The sequence below is a fragment of the Saimiri boliviensis genome, chromosome 20 (assembly GCF_048565385.1).
Source record: "Saimiri boliviensis isolate mSaiBol1 chromosome 20, mSaiBol1.pri, whole genome shotgun sequence".
NCBI lineage: Eukaryota > Metazoa > Chordata > Mammalia > Primates > Cebidae > Saimiri > Saimiri boliviensis.
This window is the reverse complement of record NC_133468.1, coordinates 39,682,596-39,710,182: the sequence shown is the minus strand read 5'-3', so window position 1 is coordinate 39,710,182 and position 27,587 is coordinate 39,682,596. Positions and strand designations below refer to the sequence as shown.

General features: G+C 46.4%; 1 protein-coding gene across 2 annotated transcripts in view; it reads right to left on the bottom strand.

The window, feature by feature from the left end:
• Nucleotides 1-27,587, bottom strand: part of GALNT17 (polypeptide N-acetylgalactosaminyltransferase 17) — a 531,829-nt gene that overhangs the window by 14,687 nt on the left and 489,555 nt on the right. For both annotated transcript variants that reach the window (XM_074390325.1, XM_003934099.4), the window contains 2 exons: nt 24,112-24,249; nt 16,819-16,914 (listed from right to left, as the gene is read on the bottom strand). In XM_074390325.1, coding sequence (XP_074246426.1) covers nt 16,819-16,914; nt 24,112-24,249 — 234 coding nt within the window. The remainder of the gene's footprint in view (nt 1-16,818; nt 16,915-24,111; nt 24,250-27,587) is intronic.

The window sequence follows — 27,587 nt, the reverse complement described above, 5'->3', positions numbered from 1 at the left end:
CAGGCATGCACCACCATGCCCAGCTAATTTTTTGTATCTTTAGTAGAGACGGGGTTTCACCATGTTGACCAGGTTGGTCTCGATCTCTCGACCTCGTGATCCACCCACCTCGGCCTCCCAAAGTGCTGGGATTACAGTCTTGAGCCACCGCGCCCGGCCTAGCGCATTCTGTTTGACGTTAATGAAGGTGCCCCGGCTTTCTGCTCTTCAGATTTACCGACCATAACCCTTGCATCGTTTTGCTTCCGGCACTGCACTCTCCTGAGCTTTTCAACGTGTCTCTTATTTTTTATTTTTTAATTTTTTTGTTTTATTGCATTTTAGGTTTTTGGGTACATGTGAAGAACATGCAAGATTGTTGCATAGGTACACACATGGCAGTGTGGTTTGCTGCCTTCCTCCCCATCACCTATACCTGGCATTTCTCCCCACGTTATCCCTCCCCAACTCCCCACCCCCCGCTGTCCCTCCCCTATTTCCGCCGACAGACCTGTGTGTGGTGCTCCCTTCCCTGTGTCCGTGTGTTCTCATCGTTCAACACTCGCCTATAAAGTGTCTCTTGAAAATGAATACAGCTGGAGTTTTAAGAATTTAAGGTGACAATCTCTGTCTTTTAACTGGAGAGTTAAAAGACATTGTAATTAGCGATATATTTGGACTCATTTCTGCCTTCCCTCTTCGGGCTTTCGGTTCGTCTGGGCTCCTCTGTTTCCTTTTTTCTTCTCTAGTTACCTTTGCTTGGATTAGTTGCATTTTGGTTGATTTGTTGAAATGTTATCCTATTTCATTGTTCCCCTCTACCGATTTAGAAATCGCACTCTATTTCTATTACTTTATTGTTTACTCTTGAAATTTAGCCATTGACAACGTTGCAAAATCTACTTTCATATGATATCTTAACATCTGCTTCCCCTGAATAAAATTCAAAGACATTAGGATACTAAATCTGATCATTTCCTTCTAACTGTTCAGTATTTTGGATACATCTCTCTTGTTCTTCAAATTAGACATTATTCTTATGATTTTATGCAATAAATGTTTGTGTAGATTTATTTATGTGTTTCTACATTTATTTGCTTATAATTCATCCCTGCCTCAAGACATGCTTCTGGAGTCATTTTCCTTTTCCTTAAAGTACATTCTTTAGAAGTTCCTTTGGTGCCTGGCATAAGACAGACACACTGTCAGATTTAGTTTATCTGAAAATGTCTTGGGATGATTTGTTATGCAGCAAAAGCTCACTGATACAACCACTTCCTTATGAGCCTAGAAAAAAATTTAAATAATATAGTTTATCTAGAATCTGTCTGTATGATAGCAGGGAGACCCTTTAAAGTATCTAATGTACTTTACTACTGAAAGCTATTTCATTGCTTTGATGCTCATTCACCAAATTATGGCCAAGCTACTCTCTGTGAAATCTGTCATCTCAGTATGATGATGCTCACTGTTGCCAAGGTAATCCTGCTTGGGTGATGCATCCTGCTCTGAGTTTATGAGTGCCTGAAACCCATTACTGAAGAGCCAATGGGTGATGCATCCTGCTCTGAGTTTATGACTGCCTAGAACCCATTACTGAAGAGCCAATGGGTGATGCATGCTTCTCTGAGTTTATGACTGCCTGGAACTTGTGACTCGCTCCGCCTGTGTGGAGCCAATAGCCAATGAGCTCCCTGTTATGCACCCAGAGTCCTGACCCCTTCCCTAGTTCTAGACCTGCATACTTGAGTCAGCTTTGCACCCCTCCCCTCTCATCTACAAATTTGCACATCTTCCAATTCCTGCCTCAAATAAATATTTCCTCCTAAAATTGCAGACTATTCTGAGACCTGAATATTCTGACTATTCTGAAATGGATGCAGATGAAGTCAGATCTTTATCACTGGTCCTCCTGCCTCCAGACCCTCCCAGGTCCCATCTACCCCGCCCAGTCCTGCAGGTTAAAGTCATACCATTCCTTGCCTCGACCTTCCGTTGCTCTCATGGTCCACCAATTAAGAATAAACTTTCTACCATGGCTTTTTGCTCCATGGTCCAACTTACTTTTTCAGACATAATTCTTGCTTTTCTGGCTTAGTCTGACAGATGACATGAGGTTTCTCGGTAATAGCCACCAGTCCAGCTGCCTTCCCTGTATGCAGAAGATTCTCACCCTAGCCCCACCCTGTCTCTGCTGGCTCCGCATAGCCCCCACCCAGATGTGATTCTTCTAACTTAACTTCATATTTAGTCAATGTGCCTTTCTTTGCTATAGGTTTTCGTTATTGTTATTTTTAGCAGCATTCTACCCATTTTTATCCAGCGTAAGGACCAAGAAAAGTATCTTGTAAGAATCAGATGCTCTATTAATGTCTTTGGAAGAGAATGGGATTACTCTAGGCTTGGCTTCTGGGCCCAAGAGGAGAAATGAACGCTGTTATCCACACCCTTGTGCATTAGGAAAAAACCCTCCGAGCTCACATACAATTAATTCTCATTTAAGGGAAAAAGAAATTCCCATTTGAGGTGATCTAAGAGACACACACAACTATTAACCCAAATTTAACAGCCTTGAAGGAAAACTGAAATATGCAGGTTATAGCCAGATAAATAAAAACCAGATAAATAATTGCAGAATGATTCCAGACCACAGTAAAATCCATCCGATTATCCATAAAAACATGGCTTGCAATTGCCTTCCTATTAAGGACCTTTCTCCTGATTTTAAAACCCAGCAGCCAGTGTAGAAAATAATGGTTAAAGGTAAAATGCAGGTTTCTTGGGCACAGTGGCTCTTATCTATCATCCCAGCAATTTGGGAGGCTGAGGCAGGAGGATCATCAGAGGACAGGAATTCAACACCAGCCTAGGCAACACAGTGAGACACTGTTTCTATAAAAATAAAATAAATTAGTTGAGAACAGTGGCACATGCTTGTCATCCCAGCTACTTGGGAGGCTGAGGCAGGAGGATCTCTTGAGCCCAGGAACTTGAGGCTGCAGCGAGCTATGACTTCATCACTGCATTCCAGGCTGGATGACAGAGTAAGATCCTGTCTCTAAAATAAACAAACACACATCAAAAAAGAAAAGTTCAGGTTTCCCAGCTTCTACTCAAGAGACGGAGAGATATATTCCACTAATTCAGATCTGCTTTGAGGTAAATTTATTTATTGAGTGGTTAAAGCCCAGAAGATTGGTTTCTTATGACTGCAAGTTCATGTGCATATTCTTGAAATTGACAAGAGTTTCTCCTTTATGGTGTTAGGTATCTGGGAAGCTGGGCCAGGCCAGCCAAGCAGTGGACAGGAGCCCCTCCAGGCTGTCCTGAGAACAAGGACCCAGCCCCAGGCATGGAGGATACAGGCCTGAGAAGATGTCTCCAGTGACCTTTAGATATTGACAGAGGATACTGCCTTGGGAGAATCCCAAATGCCCAATCCCAAACTGAATATAGAAAATAAATGTTCCATAGTGGACAAGTGATGGCTGCCTAAGACCTGGGGTTAGGAAAGGAGCATGAGCAATTCCTGGGGGAGATGGATACGTTCTGAATCTTGATTACAAAGGCAGCTTCACAGGTGCACGCACCTGTCAAAACTCATCAGACTGTACATGGCCAAATGGATGCAGTTTATTGTATTGACCTTACACTTCCATATAGTTGATTTAAAAATATATATGGGAGCTTAGACAGCATGCTATGGAACCAGATGGTTCCTGCAGAGAGGGCCAGCTCCCAGAGGCTGGGATGGTCCCAAGGGCCCTTCCTCCGCTGGCTTCTCCCTTCCGCCATATGACTCATCACGCTGAATTCAAGGATTACGTTTCCCGAAAATGCATTTGCTACTTGGACTCAATGGGGAGACATCTTTGTGCCACAAAACGTCGGGCTGGTTTTCCTGCAAGACAGTTCTAGGAGTGGATGGATTGGGGCAGTTCTGATGGAGGCAGGGTCTGCCCCACATGACCTGTGCAGACCCCTGGGGCCTCTCTTCGTGTGGGGCACTAGAGCTGGAAGAGCTGGGTGGGAGAGGGAATGCAGTCCACTCCGACTTCCAGGGGATCAGGAGGAAATTCCTAAGCACATCTTCAAAGCACACCTCTGACTGCTGAATGGGTTAAGGAAGCAAAGACTCTATTTCCCAATAAGACAGACGGCTGATAACATGCATTTCTTTTTCATTTCTCTATGTGAAACGGGAAGGTAGGGCTGGATCCTGGCGCACCACGGACATGCTGCACGCACTGGCTTTCCTCATCATGGCTCAGCCGGCTCACCTTCCTCACTCGACAGCTAGAGCGGCATTTCTGGCCTTGTGGCACCATTAGACACGGGAGAGTATATGGTTAAGAACTTGGACTCTGGAGCCTGCTTAACAAATCCAAGTTCTGCTGCTTAATCATTTTATGGCCCTTGGCCAGTTACTTTAGCCCTATGGGACTCGGCTTCCTCATTTTTTCAGTGGAGTTAATGGCCAGGCACAGTGGCACACCTATAATCCCAGCACTTTGGGAGGGCAAGGTGGGCGGATCACTTGAGGTCAGAAGTTCAAGACCAGCCTGGCCAACGTGGTGAAACTCTGTCTTTGTAAAAATACAAGAATTAACCAAATGTGGTGTGTTTCCGTAATCACAGCTACCCAGGAGGCTGAGGCAGGAGAACTGTGTGAACCCCTGTGGCAGAGGTTGCAGTGAGCAATCATGCCACTGCACTTCAGTGGGTGACAGAGTGAGACTCCATCTCAAAAAAAAAAAAGGGAATAATTATAGATTCCATCATAGGGCATTTATGGAGATTGGTATGGTCTGGCTGTGTCCCCACCAAATCTCATCTGGAACTGTAGCTCCCACAATTCCCGTGTGTTATAGGAGAGAGGGCCAGGTGGGAGGTAACTGAATCATGGGGTGGGTCTTTCCTGTGCTACTCTCAAGATAGTGAATAAGTCTCGTGAGAGCCAACGGTTTTATAAAGGGGAGTTTCCCTGCACAAATTCTCGTCTGCCACCATGTGAGATGTGCCTTTCACCTTCCACTATGACTGTGAACCCCCCCAGGCCACGTGGAACTGTGAGCCCATTAAACCGCCGTGTTTTGTGAATTGCCCAGCCTCAGGTATGTCTTTATCAGCGGCAGGAAAACAGACTCGTACAGAGATGACATGACATAATGAGAAGTGGATGTGTGTACTAGCTTCCCTGACCTCACCCATCATGGAATAACTGAGGTCTCACTCCAGCTTTACCAAGAACTTTCTTTCCTATAGTTTTTTTTGTTTTTTTACTTTTTTTTAAAGTTCAGGGGTATACATATGCAGGTTTGTTATAGGTAAACTTGTGTCATGGGGGTTTGTTGCACAGCTTACTTCATCACCCAGGTATTAAGCCTACTACCCATGAGCTACTTAACACTTAAATTTTGTTGATCCTCTCCCTGCTCCCACTCTCCGACAGGCCCCAGTGCGTGTGGGTCCCCTCTGTGTGTCCACGTGTTCTCATTATTCACATCCCCCTTAGAAGTGGGAAGTTGTTTGGGTTTCTGTTACTGTGCTGCTTTGCTAAAGATAACGGCCTCCATCTCCACCCGTGTCCCTTCAAAGGACAAGATTGCATTCTTTTTTTTATGGCTGCAAAGTGTCCTATTATGTATATGTACCACATTTTCTTTATCTAGTCTATCACTGAAGGGACATGCAAATCAAATAAACATGAAAATCCATAAACATGGATTTTCTTCCCAGGATCCAATCCAGGATCCCACATTGCATTGTTTTGGTCCTGTCTCCACAGATATATATACACACACAAACACACACACACACACCTATTTATACACACACTATATATAATAGCATATACTTAAATATATACCTATATACTTACAGTGTGTGATGATAAGGATGAAGAACTTAACGATGACCCCCTTCCACTTAATACTATATACTCAATACCGTAAGTATACAGGTATATATCTAAGTATATACTATAACAGATACGTACTTACGGCTGGGCACAGTGGCTTATGCACTTTGGGAGGCCAAGGTGGGCAGATTACCTGAGGTCAGGAGTTCAAGACCAGCCTGGCCAACACGGTGAAACCCCATCTCTATTAAAAGTACAAAAATTAGCTGAGCGTGATGGCGGGCACCTGTAATCCCAGCTATGCAGGAGGCTGAGGCAGAAGAATCATTTGAACCCAGGAGGTGGAGGTTGCAGTGAGCTGGGATCACACCATTGCACTCCAGCCTGGGTGCCAGAGTAAGATTTTGTCTCAAAAATAAATAAGTAATAAAAATTTTAAAAGTACTTATGTACATACACTGTATACACAGTGTTTCTGTAGCTTGTTTTATGAGTATGTGTGTGTACGCGTGTGTGTGTGTGTATATATATCTCACTATGAACTTGCTGGAAATAATTATTCAACAGATACTGCTATTCCAAAGAGGAATCAGAGCTCTGTGAATCAAGCAGTGAGGGATGAGACAACTGTGAAGTTCTGTACCACTCTGCTGAGCCTCGTAGCGTAAGGAGTCAGGCACTAAATACATTTCCACCGGGAGGCTTCAAGCGCCCCCACCCCCCCACCGCCTTGTCCTTAAGAAACAGTGACGTTGTTTCCTTTTTAATTCAGTGATATAAAGACAGCCTAAGAAATCAACATATTTCTTTGAAAAAAGGCAAAGCTGGAAGTAAGCTTCAGTGAAGGTAACAGTTGTTGTAGGGTGGTAAGATCATGGATGACTTACATTAGTATTTTTCAAACTCTCTGAAATGCTGCTGTGCTTTTGGTAAAAAAGAAGGACCAGGCACACTGACTCACATCTATCAATCCCAACACTTTGGGAGGCCGAGGCAGGCAGATCACAAGGTCAGGAGTTCAAGACCAGCCTGACCAACATGGTGAAACTCTGTCTCTACTAAAAATACACAAAAAAATTAGCTGAGTGTGGTGGCATGTGCCTGTAATGCCAGCTACTCAGGAGCCTGAGGTGGGAGAATCACTTGAACCTGGGAGGTGGAGATTGCAATGAGCTGAGATTGTGCCACTGCACTCCAGCCTGGGCAACAGAGCAAGACTCCGTCTTAAAAAAATTAAAAAATTACAAAAACAAAATTTAAAAATTAGCCACACATGGTGCTGTCTGCCCGTAGTTCAACTACTTTGGAGGCAGAGGCAGGAGGATCGCTTAAACCTAGGAGGTTAAGGCTACAGTGAGCTCTGATTGTGCCACTACACTCCAGTCTGATGACAGAGAGAGACCCTGTTTCAAAAATAAATAATTAAATAGAAGAAAAAGAAAAGAAAAGCAGAGGAGGAGCAGCAGTCACTTTTGCTTACTTGGCTGTGGCATTTAACATCCCTGGGCAAAGCAGAAAGGCTCAGTGGGAGACATGGCTACCACTCTACTGTTCAATCTGAGTTCCTCACTCCAAGCCGAACATGAACGCAAAACCTGCCTGATTGACTTTTTGTGTCTGGAGAAAAGTCAGCTAAACTTTTAAGAAGACACAAAACTTTCAAGTCACAATCTCCACTGGAAAACAATTTACGACTGTCATTGTGCTTTCCTGGAAAGAACAGTTCATCAATCTATTCTGGCAGGAAAGAAATAGTACAGTAATTCCTCCTTAACCCTGAGTCCTCCCTGGGCAAAATCAAATGTAGGCATACCGTGAGATTTAGCAGGTTTAGCTGCAGACCACTGCAATACGGCCAATATTGTAATAAAAAAAAGCAAGTCACACAAAAATATTGGTTTCCCAGTGTAAAAAAAGTTATGTTTAGACTATAGTGTAGTCTATTAAGTTTGCAATAGCATGTCTTTTAAAAATGTGCATAGTTTAATTTAAAAATACTTCATTGCTAAAAATACTAGTAATCATCTGAGCCTTCAGTAAGCTGTCATCTTTTTGCTAATGGAGGGTCAAGGTTTGATGTTGATGGCTGCTGACTGATCAGGGTGGTGGGGTGGTGGCTGCTTAATGTTGGGGTGGCTGAGAATAGCAGAATTTGTTGCATCAACTGACTCTCTCCCTTTAATGAAATATTTCACTGTAGCATGCAATGCTGGTTAACAGTAGTTTACCCACAGTAGAGCTTCTTTCAAAATTGGAGCCAATCCTCTCAAACCCTGCTGCTGAAATGTCACCTAAGTTTATGAGATAGTCTAAATAGCCTGTTGTGATTTCAACAATAGTCACAGCACCTTCATCAGGAGTAGATTCCGTCTCAAGACACCACTGTCTTTGCTTATCCATTACGAAACAACTCTTTGTTTTTGAAATGGAGTCTCGCTCTGCACCATCACCACTTTTAGCTTTTGACTTCAGCGGAGAGACGCATGACTCTCCCTTTCACTTGAACTCGCAGAGGTCATTACAGGGCTGTTAACTGGCTGCATTTCAACATTGCTGTGTCTCAGGGAACAGAGAGGCCCAAGGAGAAGGAGACAGACAGCATCATAGAACAACCGTGGGTCGTCACACACACACAACATTTGTGGCTCACACTTGTGGTCCTATCGGGTGCGGCTCACAGTGCTGCAAATAATTACAAGAGCGACATCAAAGGTACTGATCACAGACTGCCGTAACAGATGCAATCATAATGAAAAAGTTTGAAATACTGCAAGAATTACCAAAGTGTGACGCAGCACCGTGAAGTGAGCACGTGCTGTTGGGAAAATGCACCCACAGACTTGCTCGACGTCACGTTAACACAACCCTTCAATCTGTGAAAAGACACAGCATCTACCAAGTTCCATAAAGTGAAACACAATCAAACAAGTATGCCTGTACATGTGTATTTACTGCTGTACACTGATGGGACTGGGTCACTGCAATCTCATGATCAAACATGGACAGATAAAAATACATATATATATATGTATATATATAATTTTTTTTTTTTTTTTGAGACAGAGTCTCGCTCTGTCACCAGACTGGAGTGCAGTGGTCAGATCGCGGCTCACTGGAATCTCCACCTCCCAGGTTTCGCGCCTCCCAGCCTCAGCCTCCCAAGTAGCTGCGATTACGGGCGCCCACCACCATGCTCAGCTAATTTTTATATTTCTAGCAGAGATAAGATTGAGATCGACTGTGTTGGACAGGATGGTCTCGATCTTTTGACTTTGTGATCTGCCCTCCTCAGCCTCCCAAAGTGCTGGGATTACAGGTGTGAGCCACCGTACCTGGGCAAGAATTGTTTCTTAATGGATAAGCAGAAACAGTGGTCTCTTGAGATGGACTCTACTCCTGATGAAGATGTGAATATTGTTGAAATCAGAACAGAGTATTTAGAATATTTCATAAACTTAGGTGATCTGTCAGCAGGGAATACATAGGAACTCAAGCCCTCCTGTTCTGTATATGTGGACCATGAGGGCCGCTTCTCAGGGATAATTAGAAAAATGGAATTGGGGGTTGGAAATAGAAAAGGAAGCAAAGCAGATGGCAGAGAGAGAGGCTTGGGTCCCGCAAAGCCCCGGGAAAACCTCAGCAAGCAGAAAGCACGTGAAGCTGCAGGGCTGGAGGCCTGCAAGGGGTGAACACACAGGCTGGTGGAGGCAGGACCCGGGAGGTGGGAGCTGACAACCCCATGTCATAAAATCAGAAACGCTCTGAATATTTTGCGGGAAGATGAGTCAGGGAAGCAACAGCAACAGGGCTGTTAATGTTCTCACTATCTGCAAGCCACGAGACAAAACGAACTTACAAGTGTGCACTGGGATGCAGGAGGAGGGGTTTAAAAAATACGGCCTAAGAGAAAATGGAAAATCAAAGTAAGTGGCTCAGAACCCCCATGGTGCCGAATTTCAGACACACAGGACACCGTCAGCATGTCCTCTCCTCTCTTCTGTCTCATCTCCCCTTGTGGGTGCAGCAGGTTTTCTCAGCATCAAAAGGTCAGGGGCAGTGGCTCACACCTGTAATCCCAGCACTTTGGAAAACTGAGGCAGGAGAATCTCTTGCGCCTAGGAGTTCGAGACCAGCCTGGGCAACATAGCAAGACCCCATCTGTACAAATAACACGAAAAATGAGCTAGGCATGGTGGCGTGCACCTGTATTCCCAGCTACTCAGGAGGCTGAAGTGGGAGGATCACTGGAGGCTGGGAGATTGAGGCTGCGGTGAGCTATGATTGCACCACTGCACTCCCGCCTGGGTGACAGAGTGAGACCTGGTCTTGAAATATATAATTAATTAATAAAAAAACCACACACACACAAAATATAAGAGTATCCACCCCCAGTCCCCCAACTGTTTTCTACACGGTCCACAGTTCCCGATTTGACCCCCATGGTGCTTTCCAGGAGCTGGGTTCTCGGGGATGGAAAGGGATGACTGGCTTTGCTTTTTCTCAAATGAAAGAGGCATATTCCCGAATCTCAGGCCTGTTTTCAGGACCAAAGCCATCTCGTCTCGGGTGGAAGCTCCAATGTGCTCTCAAGGGCTGCATGGCCTGAGCTCCGACACCTACACATGATCGTATCTGGCAGCCAAGAGCTGCTGGGTGTCACTCGCTTCTGCGTTTTCCGACGGCCACCGGGGGTGCCTCCTACATGCTAATAGCTTGCTGGAGAACCATGACTCCAGAAGGGCACAGGTCCCTTATTGGCACAATGCATCATAATGACAACGTGTTTGGATGATGTATTGCTTAAAAGATGAAGCCATCAGAGAATGAGTCCAAGATCAGATTGAATTTAATTATGGGATGAAAGAATCTCATGTCATTCTGGTGATGAATTAACTGAGGGAAGAAACGCGGGTCTCTCGGACACGGACGGAGAGGAGGAAGGCACAGTGACAGGGAGGACAGGAGGGGTCGCTAATGCCCTCGCCTGAGCCAGAGAGGTCCAAATCAGAAAGATCCTGGGAACGGAGCTTGACACCTTCCAACGTTCGTTTGATAACCGCCACCCCTAACTCCTTCCCACAGTGCACACCTCACCTTACGAACATCTCATCACAGCCAGCAGCTGTTGCAAAGAGTGCCCACTGAAATCACCAGGGCCACTTGCGGACCCCACTAGTCACACCCTGTCCATGGTATGGGCTGTGGACGGGCAGTGAGTCTCAGCTCAGGGACGAGGCTGCATCAGAATTTGCAGGAACGCATTAGGTTTGAACATGTGCCGGTGTACAGGCGACTTCTGTGAGCAGTCCCTCAAATACGGTCCTCAAATGTGGCTGTGATGTGTATAAAAGTATGTGGAAGGCTGGGGGCACTGGCTTACACCCCTAATCCCAGCACCTTGGGAGGCAGGGGTCGGCAGATCGTTTAAGCCCATGAGTTTGAGACCAGCCTGGGCAACACAGTGAGACCCCCATCGCTACAAAAAAAAAAAAAAAAAAAAAATAGGCTGGCATGGTGGTGTGTGACTATAGTCTCAGCTATGCAGGGGGATAAGGCAGCAGGATCGCTTGCGCCCAGGAGTTCAAGGTCACGGTGAGCTCTGATGGCACCATTGCGCTCCACCCTGGGTGACAAAGTGAGACGCTGTCTCTCAACAAAATAAATCTTTAAAAGAAGGATACAGGGGCAGAGGGAGGGGTGAGCTGCACAGCAGTTCAGGGAAATAGTGAACTGCTCTATATCTTGATTATGATGTGATTCCTAGATCATATGTGCTTGCTGAAACCTGCAAAATTATATATTCTATAGAGTAAATATTACCTTAAAATGAAAAAAACCCTCAACTATATAAAAACTAAGATAGTATTATACATTAAAAACCTAATTAAGCTAGGACACTAGGCCTAAGCAGGGCCTGTCCTGAGTAGACAGTGGCGTACGCTCACCACCTATACGACCTAACACACACCTTATCCAAAACAGATGTTCAGCTGGCCGTGAGGGTGACCTGGCTGTGACACCTGTCCCCCCACTGATGGCCGGGGTTGACGCAGCTGATCTGGCTGGCCAGGGGGGTGTCCCCTTCCTCCCTCATCACTCCATGTGTGTCCCTCCTGAAACCACATGCTTGGTCAAAGAGGGTGACCATCCCCCACAGAGAAAGACCAGTCTCTGGTCAAGGGTATACGAGTAGCTCGCTTCCCTGCTGATACCTCCACACAAGCTCTTAAAATAGATGCTCAATAAACAGTTGTGGATTGAAAAAAGAAAAGCACCTGGTAATGCTTGCGACCATGTGGCATCCCAGGCCCCACCTCCACTACGTCTGGGGTTGGACTCTGGAAGCAGCAGTCACACTAAGTCCCCACGGGGCTCACAGGGTGAGTGGACCACACCTGAGATGCTGGACGGAGCCCCTGTCCTTGATCCCAGCACTGGTGGCTCTCCATGCTCCGTCCCTCCTGACGGCCCTGAACCACCTGCTTCTGCTAACTACATGATTCTTCCCTGAAATGTGTCTCATGCTTCCAGCCTCTGCACCTGGGCTTTCACGTTCCATTCCTATCTGCTTCCTCCCATGGTGTTTCTGTGGCCTGGAGAACACTGAAGGGCTCCAGGATGGGAGGTGCTTTCCAGAGTTCACCAGGTGCAGAGCAAAGTACCCAAGCCCGAGTTATGGGACGTTCGTTTCACAACTGGCATTGCCCTATCTGAATCGCCATGTTGTCATTAATGAAAAAAAAAAAAAGAAAGAAAGAAAGAAAAAGTGGGTGGTGCCGGGAAAGGTGGCTCACACCCATAATTCTAGCCCTCTGGGAGGCCAAAGTGGGAGAATTGCTTGAGGTTAGGAGTTGGAGACCAGCTTGGGCAATACAGTGAGGCCCCACCTCTACAAAACAATTAAAAGATTAGCTGGGTGTGGTGGTTCATACCAGTAGTCCCAGCTACTCTGGAGGCTGAGGCAGAAGGATTGCTTGAACCCAGGAGTTTGAGGCTACAGTGAGCTATGATTGCACCACTGCACTCCAGCCTGGGTGACAGAACAAGACCCTATCTCAAACAAAACATAAAGTCATCAGGAAGCGGAGGTAGCGAATTGCTTGAACCTGGGAGACAGAGGGTGCAGTGAGCAGAGATCGTGCCACTGCACTCCATTCTGGGCCACAGAGCAAGGCTCTGTCTCAAAAAATAAAAGTAAAAATAAAAAAAATAAAGTCCGCGGTGAGGGGCGGGGGCGGGGATGGGAGGAGGTTATTATCTACCAAACATAGTAGTTGAAAGGATTAAACATGTCACCAAAAACAGAAATGGGTGTGGGAAGTAAAAGTTCCTCTTCAAAGTTTCCTTTCTTGTTAAAGGATAAGTCATAAGTGTGCTAATAACTCTTTGTTAGGCCCTACCCTATGTAGCTGTGAGACATGCCATGCTTACAGGCACGCAGTACATTCTATGTCCTTGTACTTTAACCAAGATATTGGTGCTGGCTGGACGTGCTCACAGGAGGTCCCAGCTCTCCACTGCTTTTAGCGGTTTAGAAAAGTTTTAAGTTATTAGCCAATCGGGTTTTAGTTTAGATTGTGAGGTCTGGCTCCAGCCAACAGAGAGCAGACGCAGCAGTAGGGACGACCCCAGATGCGTAAGGGATGAATGTGTGTGTCTTTCTTTGTTCACTGTACTCTCATGGCAAGATGGCGAGCGAGAGTCCCCTTCCTGCAGTCCAGGAAGTAAAAACTGCATTGCTGAAATATTCGTCTCAGGGCTGATTGTTCTTGCCGCGCCGAACGTCTATTTCCAACATATTGCACCCTTGATTTTTTTTTTTTTTTTTTGAGACAGAGTCTCGCTCTGTTGCTTAGGCTGGAGTGCAGTGGCGCCATCTAGGCTCACTGCAACTTCTGCCTCTTGGGTTCAAACAATTCTCCTGCCTCAGCCTCCCCAAATAGCTGGGATTACAGGTGTGTGCACAGCACATTTCTGTATTTTTAGTAGAGACAGGGTTTCACCATGTTGGCCAGGCTGGTCTTGAACTCCCGTCCTGAAGAGATCCATCCGCTTTGGCCTCCCAAAGTGCTGGGATTACAGGCATGGTCAGCCAAGGCATCCAGCCTTGACATTCTATTTTTAAATAAAACTCAGGCTTCCAAAAAGAAGCGGATGTTTGTCTAATTCAAATTAGTAACCAGCCAAAACCAAGGAGACAGACATTTCTGAGCGAGAGAGACTCGGAGTAGCCAGGAACCGTTTACATCTTGTTGACAAACACATGTTTCAAGACAGGAAATTAGCCTCCTCCATGCCCATTTTATCTGTTTAATTGCTGTTTGATAATAAATTACAACATAGAGTCCATTAATTAAGCCAGTGATGTCCCTGGAACACCAATTCCTACTGCTGGGGGCTGCCTGTTTACAGGAGCTCTGATTTCGCCACTGTTTGCACCCGTGGCACTTTGGGACGTGGTTTAGAAGAATTTGGGTTGGAAGACGGGCCTCCTTGCACAGAAGGAGTGGGTTTGGGAAGCGGGGGAGCCTTGATGAATGAGCAGAGGGACAGCCTGGCAGATGGAGAGCTGTGCCAAGAGTTCTCTAATTCAGGACACGTGGCTGAACAGAAAGCAACATTGGATTGACTTTTTAAAAAGCAGCTGGCAGAAAGCAACCGGGGCCCAGTTAACAAGTGTCTATCCCAGAGCCAGGGGGAGCCATGAGCAGCCTAATTCGGTTTACCGTTCTAAATCAACTCAATCCAATCAGCTCAATGGCAGGAGCTCTCACTTGGAAAAGTTCCGCACACAGGTGGAGCTGGGAAAGATGAAACCCAGAGATTTCCTAATGAAGGCGCCACACTGTGCTGGGAGTCGCTAAGCTCCCAGCGGGAAAGGAGATTTGATGTCTGGCTCCTGCCTGGGGAGGAAGTAGTAGGTGGTCACCTCCAGAGTGAAAACCCTCATTAAATTTTAACCACAGGCTCAAGCACAGCAGCTGACACCTGTAGGCTCAGTACTTTGGGAGGCAGAGGAGAGAACTGCTTGAGGTCTGGAGTTCCAGACCAGCTGGGAGACCCTCTCCTCCACCATTTCTGTCTCTCTCTCTGTCCTTCATTTCTTTTTTCCTTCCTCCCTCCCTCCCTCCCTCCCTCCCTCCTTCCTTCTTTCTTTCTTTCGTTAGAGTCTTGCCTGTTGCCCAGGCTGGAGTGCAACGGCGTGCTCTCAGCTCACTGCAACCTCTGCCTCCTGGGTACAAGCGATTCTCCTGCTCCAGCCTCCCCAGGCAGCTGGGACTACAGGCGTGCACCACCACGCCAAGCTGATTATTGTATTTTTAGTAGAGATGGGGTTTCACTGTGTTGGATGGTCTCAAACTCCTGCCTTGGCCTCCCAAAGTGCTGGGATTACAGGCATGAGCCACTGCGCCTGGCCTCGGTGGGAGGATTTCTTGAGCCCAGGAGGTCAAGGCTGCAGTGAGCTATGATTGCACCAGTGCACTCCAGCACGGGCGACATAGTGAGACCCTGTCTCCAAAAAAAAAAAAAAAAAAAAAAGTTTCGACCATGTTGTCCTGAAAGTGGGCCATCCAGGCATTCCTGCAGAAGCTTGATGGAGGAGGGGCTATGAGAAATAAAAGCTGCAGACAGAAAGGGAAGGAAGGTCAAGTTCGCAGCAGTCTGCCCCACACTAAGCTTGGAGATGTGGACATCACAGGGTGTTAGAGATGCTGGGGTAGACAGACGGGGAGGGCAGGGGCCACAGGGCCACAGAAGGCAGACACCGCGGCCCAGACGGGGAGGGCAGGGGCCACAGGGCCACAGAAGGCAGACACAGCGGCCTTACAGTCCAGCCCTCAGGCTCACCCAAGAACTTCCTGAGTGGCTTTAGAAACCTTCCCCTGAAATACCCAAAGCAAAATGCACCTGCTTAGAGCCACGTGGGGAAGCTCTGGGATCAGACCGTCTTTACTCCGTTCCACATTCACAGGAGGAGTGGACGTCCTCAGAGCAGTTTTGGATCATGCCAGTATCTAACTGCCATAGTCCTTGTGACGTCACCGTTACTAAGTGCTCCATTCAAGTGTGACTTATTCAGAAGTCTGGGAGTTAAGTGCTCTTTTCACAGCTCCTCTTGGAGTAACTGCCTAACAGGGTGACGGGGCACAGCCTCTGGGATCTTGCTGCCTGGGCCACAGGCTGTGGGTATCCTAGGAAGCTGGCGTGGGGCGTGTGCTGGGCGCGGCCTCCCGCCCTCTGTGTCCCCTCTCTTCAAGCCCTCTAGGCCCAGGACCACAAGCCCTATCTCCAGCTCCTGGCCACCCCAGCCTGAGGCTAGCTAGGGGCTTTTCATTTGGTCTATTCCAAGATACAGCTTCTCAGACAGTCCCCTCTGGAGCTGCCGTATGCAGTCTGAACACATCCCCCCCTCCCTCCGACCCCAGGGGAGCCTTCTAGTGGCTCCCTGACATCCTCTGGATCAAGTCCCGATTCCTCAAACCAGCAGCATCAGCATCAGCTAGGAATCAGAAACGCAAACCCAGGGCTGCGTGCTGAGGTTCACGCCTATAATCCTCGCACTGTGGGAGGCTGAAGGCGGGAGGAGCCCTCGAGGCCAGGAGTTAAGACTCCATCTCTACAGAAAATGGAAACTTGAGCCGGACATGGTGGCATGAGCCTTCAGTCCCAGCTACTAAGAAGGCCGAGGGAACACCTGAGCCCAGGAAGATGAGGCTGCAGTGAGCTGTGATCACACCACTGCACTCCAGCCTGGGCAACAGAGCGAGACTCTATCACAAAACAATAAATAAATAAATCCGTGTGGATGCAACAACCACTTATGAATCTTTTGCCTAGCTTCTTCAGAGAAATAACCAGAAAGACTCCTACCTTCTTCTTAAAATCTCAAGGTAGACGGCAACAACGGTAACCAAGAAGGCCCCTGTGGGCCCGAGATGGTGCTATTACTTCCTTGCTCGCCAGAGACGAGTTCCTACCTGTGGTCCCCAGCCGTGACACGGATACAATATTGCCGTGTGGTTCTCCAGCGGCCCCTGGTCCAAGCAGACATCTTTTGCCTTGTTGTTACGAAGCTGCAAGAACAGACAAAACACGACCCATCAGAGCTCAGCTGGTGGGGTGGGGATTCCCTGCCACTGCTCCACCATGCCTTGGTTCTGACTTAGTGACGGGAAGGCCACACGAGCTTCTGAGTGAGGACTGGGCTCCAGTCTGTGCGGTGATCACCTTAGCAAGAAAGATCAGGTCTCAAGGTGGATGGCATGGGTGCTCGGTCTCTTGACTGCATCCTGGGCAGCTTGGACCCCACCCTCACAGCACCTCCATCCCCAACATGTCAGGCAATCCCAGGGAGCACTGGTTACCTAGATCTCAAGCTTCTCAATGGCTTTTAAACGTCTAAGTGGCTTCTAAGCTTCTCAGTGGCTTGGAAAATCTGGTTATCGAGATCTTAGGCTCTAAGTGGGCCTCAGCACCAACATTGATTTTAATAAACTAGGTAATCACGGGTTAGCTTCTCACGTCATTATTTGCATAAAGGCATGAAGAACAGATGTGGTGGCTCACACCTGCAATCCCAGCTCTTTGGAAGGCTGAGGCAGGAGGATCACTTGAGCCCAGGAGTTCAAGACCAACATGGGCAACATAATGAGGCCCCATCTCTACAAAACCATTAAAACAAATTAACAGCTGGGTGCAGTGCTCACGCCTGTGATCCCAGCACTTTTTGGGAGGCTGAGGTGGGTGGATCACTTGAGGTCAGGAGTTCAAGACCAGCCTGGCCAACATGGCGAAACCCTGTCTCTACTAAAAATACGAAAAGTTAGCTGGGCGTGGTGGCGCACACCTGTAATCCCAGCTACTTGGGAGGCTGAGGCAGAACTGATTGAACCCAGGAGGCGGAGGTTGCAGTGATCTGAGATTGCGCCATTGCATTCCAGACTGGGCGACAAGAGCACAACTCTGTCTCAAGAAAAAAACACAAAAACAAAACAAAGTAACCAGGAGTGGTGGCATACACTTGTAGTCCCAGCTACTCAGGAGGCTGGGATGGGAGGATCGCTTGAGCCCAGGCGTTCCAGGCTGCAGTAAGCTGGGATTGTACCACTTCTCTCTAGCCTGGGCGACAGAGCAAGACCTATTTCTAAAAAAAGAAAAAACATGTAAATACTTGCTATCATAAAATGCTCTAGCAGTATCTATTTACATGTTCAGAAACATTTACTGATACCTATGCTATGCTATGCTAAGCACCACTGCAGGAGTGTATGGAGCGCACCGTGGAAGAGGTAGGCACGTGTCTTTGGGAGCGCATAAGAACTGATCTAATTTGCATCTCCGGGTGCACTGTGGTCTGTAGGGTATCCATCCCACCATCACCCTAGGGTCTCAGTGGCTGGCTAAAAGGCAACGCTGCCGGACCTCTCATCTATACCCGTCCCCTCCAGATTCTATTCTCCACAGAACAAAGAGAAGAAAAGGCCTTCTGTTCTTCGTGTACTCAGATTGTCTTTAGGCTCGCACAACTTGAGCAGATTTCTAAATCCTTTTTTTTCTTTGAGTGGCAGGGTCTTGCTTTGTACTCCAGGCCGGAGTGCAGTGTTGTGATCACAGCTCACTGCAGCCTCCAGCTCCTGGCCTGAAGCAATCCTCCCACTTCAGCCTCCCAAAGTACTGGGATTACAGGTGTGAACTACGGTGCCTGGCTAAGAGTTCTTTACATATTAAGGACATGAATGTTTTAACAGAATATTTGCTTTACGCCATGATTTGAGATTGCCAGGTTTTAAATTTTGTTCTAATATTTATGCAATCAAATCTATCATTAAGTAATTTAATATTTATTGAGGGCCTGGGAAGTGCCTGGCACTGTGCTAAATGTAATGAACAAAAGATAAATAACACAGTCCTTGCCTTGAAGTAGTCCGCCATCTACTGCAATGACTGAAATATGCTAAGGCCAACAAGCAGAACTTCTTTTTTTTTTTTTTTTTTTTTTTGAGATGGAGTCTCACTCTGTCACCAGGCTGGAGTGCAGTAGTGTGATCTCGGCTCACTGCAACCTCCACCTCCTGAGTTCAAGCAATTCTCATGCCTCAGCCTCCCAAATAGATGGGATTACAGGCATGTGCCACCACACCTGGCTAATTTTTGTATTTCTAGTAGAGACGGGGTTTCACCATGTTGGCCAGGATGGTCTCGATCTCCTAACCTCATGGTCTACCCACCTCAGTCCTCCAAAGTGCTGGGATTACAGGCATGAGCTACTGTGCCCCCGCCAAGAACTTCTTTACCCATTCTGGGAATTCAGAGATAACTGCTAAGGGGAGGTGACTCCTGCCCTAAGCGTTATAAAGAATATATGGGCTGGGTGCAGTGGCTCACGCCTGGAATTCTAATGCTTTGGAAGGCTGAGGCTGTAAGATTGCTTAAGGTCAGGAGTTGGAGACAAGCGTGGGCAACGTAGGGAGACCCCTCCATCTCCACAAAAAAGAAACAAATTAGCCAGGCGTGGTGGCATGTGCTTGTCGTCCCAGCTACTTGGGAGGCTGGCGTGGGAGGATGGCTTGAGCTCAGTAGTTTGAGGCTATAGGGAGCTGAGACTGTGCTATTAAGACTCCCACTTGGGTGACAGCAAGGCTGTGACTCAATCACTCCCTCAATCAATGTTGTCTAGAGCCAACAGCAGTGGCTCATACCTGTAGCACCAGCTACTAGGGAGGCTGAGGTGGGAGGATTGCTTGAGCCCAGGAGTTCAAATCACGATTATGCTACTGCACTCCAGCCTGGGCAACAGAGCAAGACCCTGCCTACTTAAAAAAAACCAGCTGTCTGAAAAATGGTAATTTTTGTTGCCAAGCAGCATTTGAAAAATTTGGTTTCTTTCATTGAACACTATAGTCCATCTGAAATATCTACTTGTAAATGGTGACACTCAGCAGGTGGAGGAGGAGTAAGAGAACCCAATCCCTTAAAACGTTAACACTGATTATATTTGGGAATTGGGATTTGGAGTAAGTTGAGATGTCATCTTTATATTTCCAATAGAATGTATGTGTTGAATTTATTATTTTAAAAATAAAGTTTGTAAAAACAAAAAGCTTCTCTCTTCCAAAAAAACCAGACTATGATCACAATGTCACCTCCAATGCCACCCCCACTGTACAGCTCAAGGGACATCATTTATACTGTGGTTGATCCCAAAGGCAACCCATGGAGTTGTGCAGTGCACAGACTGTGGAGCTGTACACAGCAGCTCTGGCAAACTTCTACCTCGGTGGTTCATGCCTATAGCCCCAGATACTTGGAAGCTGAAGTGGGAGAATCACTTGAGCCCAGGAGATCGAGGCCAGCCTGGACAGCATAGTGAGACCCCTTTTCTACAAATAAATAAATAAACAAAATTAGCCAGGTGTGATGGTGTGTATCCATAGTCCCAGCTATTCGGAAGGCTGAGGTGGGAGGATTGCTTGAATCTAGGGAGTTTAAGGCTGCAGTGAGCCAAGACTATGCCACTGCACTCCAGCCTGGGGGGCAAGGCTGGTCATCGTTCTTACTGTTTCCTTTTTAGTAACTATTTTTCTTCTGATTATAAAAGGATCACCTAACATTAGTGAAAGTTGGAAAAGCATGGAAAAGTACCCCTACCGAGGTGATCATAACTGTCTCCTCCATTTCCCAATCTAAAATAGCAGCAAATTCAGTTTGATCGTCCTGACATTTCCTTCTTAAGCATTATGGTATCAGTGTTTTTCTCATGTCATTAAACTTTTGTACGTGCCGTTTGTAATGGCTGTAAAATAGTTCAAACCACGAATGCATTATATTCAACTAATCTTCAAGTTAAATTCAAAACAAAAATTTCCTAAAAAATAACACGTCTGAGCTGAACAATTTTACTCTCAAATCTCTGTCCTTATTTCAGATTATTTGCTTGGGATAAGAGTGGAGAAGAAACTGTCATTAAGCTTTTTAGTATATGTGGGTCAAATTGCTTTTTAAAAGGCTTGTTTCAATTTGCACACTCACAGAGGATATGGTTTTTTTCATATTACTAAGACCTTGCCTGTGAAGTAACAACATAAATTCCAAGAAAGGAATCTTTGTTTGGGGATAGGGAAAAAACAAAGCTATCTCTATTTAATTTTTTTTCTTTGACTATGAAATACATTTAAATTTTTCATGTGTTTTTCACCCATGTGTATTTTTTCTTACGTAACTGACCTTGTGCTTTATTTTTCTTTGGGGATGTTTCATTTTGTCGTTTAAATCAAAATTTTAAAATCATGCCTTTAATCCCAACACTTTGGGAGGCTGAGGTGGGTGGATTACTTGAGGTCAGGAGTTGGAGACCAGCCTGGTCAACATGGTGAAACCCCATCTCTACTACAAGTACAAAAATTAGCTGGGCTTGGTGGCACGTGCTGGTCATCCTAGCTACTACAGGCAGGCTGGGGCAGGAGAGTTGCTTAAACCTGGGAGGTGGAGGTTGCAGTGAGCCGAGATTGCACCATTGTAACCCCGCCTGGGTGGCTCTATCTCAAAAAAAAAAAAAAAAATTAACTTGTGGAACTTATTATATATGAATGGTATTTGTCCATCTATAGTATTTGTGGTATATGTATTTCCAGTTTGGTGTGTTCTCTACTCAGTTGAGGTACAGATTATTTTAATATTTATGAGCTTGGGTCCATGACACATTTCCTTTGTGTTTCTTGCTGTGGCTTTCATTCTTAGAAAGCCCTTTCTCATTCAGAGATCAGATTCATCACTATTTCCACATGGTTCTTTTATTATTTCTTTCATGTAATACTACAGTCCGTCTGAAATCTACGTTGGTACATGGCAAGCTGTAAGGATCTGAACTGATTTCTTTCCCAAAGAGCTAGGCAATTGACCCAGTTGTTTTAGGAATAATCCATGCACTGCTCATTGTGGTTCGATACTTCCTTTCTATTTAATCTTACTTTGAGAGTTAAAACAAATTTATGTTTTTATTTTGGGGAAGAAAACACAAGGCAGTTCAGATCTCTTAACGACAACTGCTATGTGCCAGGCACCTGCTTTTCCTTTTTCTTTTTTTTTTGAGAGAGAGTCTCACTCTGTTACCCAGGCTGGAGGGCAGCGGCACGATCTCAGCTCACTGCAAACTCCGCCTCCCAGGTTCAAGTGATTCTCCTGCCTCATCCCCGAATAGCTGAGATTGCCCGCACCTGCCACCATGCCCAGCTTGTTTTTTGTGTTGTCAGTAGAGATGGGGTTTTTCACCATGTTGGTCAGGCCGGCCTCGAACTCCTGCCTTCAAGCGATCTTCCCGCACTGGCCTCCCAAAGTGCTGGGATTACAGGCGTGAGCCATCACGCTTGGCCATGCCAGGAAGTGTTCTAAGAACTCCACATATCACAGCTCACTTTATCCTTCCAGGAACCCTGCAGAGGGCTACTCTCCTTCCTCCCATTCTATAGCTTAGGGAACGGCAGCCAAGAGGAGCCGCACAGCCAGTAACAGCCTACTGGGATTTGAACCCAGCAGGCTGGCTCCAGTCTCCATGTACCCTGACCACCCCAGAGGCTGCCCTTCTAAGACGCCAGCATCCCGTTCCAAATTCCAGCTCAGGAGGGTCCCCACTCTATATCCGATGACTTCACCTGGGGTTGATTTACTTTCTATAAAAGGCAGCAGGCAAAGGCTAGGAAAATCCACAGTTGTAGAAAAATGTAAATACTCTTAAGTTGAAGGGATTCTTCTTGGCTTTAACCTGGTAGTCACAGGGAGTTGCAGGGAAGAAAACCAGATTGTGGAGCTAATGGGGTGTCTGTGCCACACTGAGAGCACCCAGCTCCGTACTCCTTGGCCTGACTGTGTGTCCCCAGTTCTGTCTCAGACAGGCATTGCAAAAAGAACAAGGTAGATGCATGAGTGTTTCTATATGAAGATGTTCTCAGCAATGGTATGATACTTTAAAACTGGAAACGACACCAGTGTCTACGCTCTCAAGCAAAGCACAGCTTACACAAAACGTGGAACCATGTGCAGCCACTGATCAATGGCAAAAATATTTAACGACAGTTACGTATTCTCTATACGATTGAGTAAAATTTCAAGTTATTAGGCATTGTGAACGGAATGCTTTTAGTAAAAAAAAAAAAACATGGGTATACACACACACACACACACACGCAGGCCAGAGGCCCATACATCAAAGTGTATACGTTAGCTCTGGTATCTGGATGTCCACGTCCAATCTTGGTATCATGACTTATAAGCTCTGTGACCTTAGGTAAGTTAGATAATTTATCTAAGTTTCAGTTTTCTTATTAATAAAACAGAAATAATGCCAGTCTCTCATAAGATGAAGGTAAAATGGATTTGTAAGCAGAAAGCACTTAGAATAGTGCCCAGTACTTCCCAAGCACTCAAATATTCATCCCTAGTATTATTATTTTCAAAATGTTCTCAAATGCATATTGATGGTATTTGTACTAAGAGAAAAATCGCTTGCCTTCAGGTTTAGAAAGGTGATATGATCACACCGCAGACACAATCTGAGAACATTTCCTCCTTTCTCTGATGAGAAGTGATTCCAGTCCACAGCACAGAGCGATGGAGGCCTCCGACCCCCCGCCTCTCTTTACCTCCAACTTCCTGCTCAGTATCTCCTCCGCTTACGGGTCCCAGAGGACCTCAGAGTCAACATTTCCCAAACAGTATTTATTATCTGCTACATATCTCAGGCCAAGAAGACTCCCAGTCTTTTTTGTTTTTGTTTGTTTGTTTTGTTTTGAGACCGAGTCCTGCTTTGTTGCCCGGGCTGGTTGCAGTGCCCCTATCTCGACTCGCTGCAACCTCCGCCCCCTGGGCTCAAGGATTCTCCTGCCTCAGCCTCCTGAGTAGCTGGGCTAACAGACATGCACCACCACACCCAGCTAATTTTTGTATTTTTTATAGAGACGGGGTTTCACCATATTGGCCAGGCTGGTCTTAAACTCCTTACCTCATGATCCGCCTGCCCCAGTGTCCCAAAGTGCTGGGATTACACATGTGAGTCACCGTGCCCAGCCCACAGTCTTTTATCCATAGTCCATTGTAACATTCATCACATTTGTTCCCTACTCCAACCCTCCAGCTAGAGAGAATCTTGCTGTCAGGGAAGACCCCTCCAAAAAACACTCCTTGAATGAGTGAATGAGCAACTCTATTTCTCCCCAGTAAAGCAACCCGCAGCATATTGAACAGCATTCCAAGCCAAAAGCATGCAGGGTCCAAATTACCTCCCCGTAAGCAATTGTATTATTGTATCTTCTCATTTCTGGGTAAACGTGGTCCAGGTACCACTGGAAATTCTTACACTTTAAACTTTTCCTCAATGCTCTTCTTTCGGAGACATCGCCAATGTCAATTCCCGGATTCTGAAAGGGGAGAGAAATCAGCAGGTGTTAGAGACGGCGGGGTGATGGCCACGTGGGGCACAGGTGGAGCCACTTCCAGGGAAACCTTCACATAGAAGATCTTAAGCCTCGAATGCTTATTCAGAAAGGTGGTTTCTTTTGTTTTTGTTTTTTTGAGACAGAGTCTCGCTCTGTCACCCAGGCTGGCGTGCAGTGGCGCAATCTCATCTCACTGCAACCTTGGCCTCCTGGGTTCAAGTGATTTTTCTGCCTCAGCCTCCCCAGTAGCTAGGATTACAGGCTCGTGCCACCAGGCCCAGCTAATTTTTGTATTTTTAGTAGAGATGGGCGTTTCATCATGTTGGCCAGGCTGGTCTCAAACTCCTGACCTCAAGTGATTCGCCAGCCTCGGCCTCCCAAAGTGCTGGGATTACAGGTGTGAGCCACTGCACCCAGCCAGAAGGGCAGTTTAAGGAGAGCTGCTTGCTCCATCCAGACCCAGGCCAGGGAATCCTTGTTCCTGAGCAAAGTCAGAACCTGAAGCATGAAAGGTCTCAGACAAGCCAACCATCCTTATCACTGCTATGCAAATGATTTCTGGGACACGCTGATGTGGACGACCTACATTCTCAGTTTCTTCCCTCCCACATTTCCTTGGTAACTATCAGAGCCAATTATTAGAGGAATTATTTGATTAGGACAGGAAAATAAATGCCTACAACCCCCTCCTGTCTCTCTTTTTCATACCTGCGAAATTTCTCCTTTTGTTGGCTCTTTGCGAAGTTCATTATACGCAGAAGTGAAAATAATTTTCTATTGCAAAGCTTGTAACGATGCTCTAATGAATAATTCACTCTGCTTTTACAGAAATAAACCTGTAATGGCTGCTGTGTGCTGACAGGAAAAACAGAGGATCTGAAATACGACCCTGCAGACTCATCGGCAAGATGGCCAGGAATTAACGGAGACGGGATGCGTCTGGGGGCTGGGAGAAGACTTCCAATTATGTCATTCGCATCACCTGGGCAGTCAAACAGCGATTTTAAAGGGAAATCCCTTTAAACGTCAAACTTATTCAACCCAAAGACAACCCTGAGCAGTAACCATTAACTCTTTGTTTTAATATATTTAGCTTGATTCATGAAAATGGTCTGGGTTTTGTTTGTTTTTCTGAGACAGTTTCACTCTTGTTGCCCAGGCTGGAGTGCAATGGCACAAACCTGGCTCACTGCAACCTCCGCCTCCTGGGTGCAAGGAATTCTCCTGCCTCAGCCTCCCAAGTAGCTGCGATTACAGGTGTGTGCCACCACGTCCGGCTAATTTTTGTATTTTTTAGTAGAGTAGGGGTTTCTCCATGTTGGTCAGGCTGGTCTCAAACTCCTGACCTCAGGTGATCTGCCCACCTTGGCCTCCCAAAGTGCTGGGATTACAGGCGTGAGCCACCACGTCTGGCCAAAAAAGATCATTTTTTAAGAGCCTGGCAGGTTACCACTGGCATTTGGGACCAGAGATTGTCTGCCGTCGTGGACAAAGCACTTGGCTGCAGTCAAAAGGTTTGAGTTTTGTGTCACTCTAGGTCACACCACCATTCCGGGTCAAAACTCATGGCCAGGCGCAGTGGCTCACGCCTGTAATCCCAGCACTTTGGGAAGCTCAGGAGGGAGGACTGCTTGAGCCAAAGCGTTCGAGACCGGCCTGGGCAACCTGTCAAAAACTCGTCTCTATGAAACATACAGAAGTTCGACAGGTGTGGCAGTGCATACCCAGGGTTCCGGCCACACAGGAGGCTGAGGTGGGAGGATGGCTTGAACCCGGGAGATGGAAGTTTCAGGGAACCAAGATCGTGCCACTATTCTGCAGCCTGGGTGACACAGTGAGACCCTATTTCAAAAAACAAAATCCTCCTATACAAAACAGGAAGAATAATGATACCTATTTCACTGACTTCACAGGGCTGTGGTGAGGTTTTTTTTTTTTTGAGATGGAGTCTCACTCTGTTGCCCAGGCTGGAGTGCAGTGGCATGATCTCAGCTCACTGCAACTTCTGCCTCCTGGGTTCAAGCAATTCTCCTGCCCCGGCCTCCCGAGTAGCTCGGATTACAGACAGGCATGTGCCACCACGCCCGGCTAATGTGTGTGTTTTCAGTAGGGGCAGGGTTTCACCACGTTGGCCTGGGGTGAGGTTCTGCATGAGGGCCTGAACTGACATCCCTGCCCACGTGCTATGCGTGGGACCTTAAACAAGTCACTTTTAGCTTCTCACAGCTTCAATTTCTTCGTCCGTAAAATGAGCAACATAATACATTCATATCAAGCTAGCATTTACGGAACACTTCATATTTGCTGAGCTCTGCTCTCAGCCTTGTTTTATCTTCATGGGAATCCTATCAGGTAAATATTAAGGATCTGTGTTTTTAGATGAGGAAACTGAGGCAGACAGTTCTTCTGTCATGAGGCAGTTATGACAATTAAGTAAACTATTGCAAATAACGACTTACTAGGTACCTGGGACATAGTAAGTGCTGAACAAATGTTACATATCTTTATATCATCATCATGGATCAAAGCACTTATCGCTTCACAGCTAGAAAGGGCTAAGCGGCCAGAGGGTTTTTTTAATTCTTGAGAATGTATTTCAAAACTGATAACAACATTGAAAAACCCTTCACTTTTATCTCATTGACCCGTAAATCTGGCACACATTCTTCTGTTCTGGGCTCTGGCCTCCTGACACAAAGGGGCTGCCACCTCTCAACAGGAACCACTCCAGGTGTTTCCGGCCTGCCTCAGACCACCTATGGGTGCCCTGGCTGAGGAGACAAACTGAGCTGTGGCTGAGGGTGTAAGCTGCCCTGCTGTGCAGCACAGGACACACAATGCACCCCGTGCCAGGTGCGCCTCTCAGCATGCCACATGTATGAATTCATTTAGTTCTCAGATCACCCCAGGAAGGAGAGCCTGCTGTTACCCCCAGTTTACAGCTGAGGGAACTAAGGTACAGTCGACTCTCTAGATCCACAGTTTCTGCATCCATCGGTTCAACCAACTGCAGATTAAAAATATTTTTTAAAGACCAATAATAACAATACAATAAAAAAAATACAAGTAAAGCATAAGAATTATTTACACAGCATATATTGTATTATCTGTAAGTAATCTAGAGGTGATTCAGCCATAAAAAGGAACAAATTAACAGCACTTGCCATGACCTGGATGAGGCTGGAGACTGTTATTCTAAGTGAAGGAACTCAGAAATGGAAAAGCAAACATCGTATGTTCTCACCGATACGTGGGAGCTAAGCTATCAGGACACAAAGGCACAAGAATGACACAGTGGGCTTTGGGGACCCGGGGGAAGA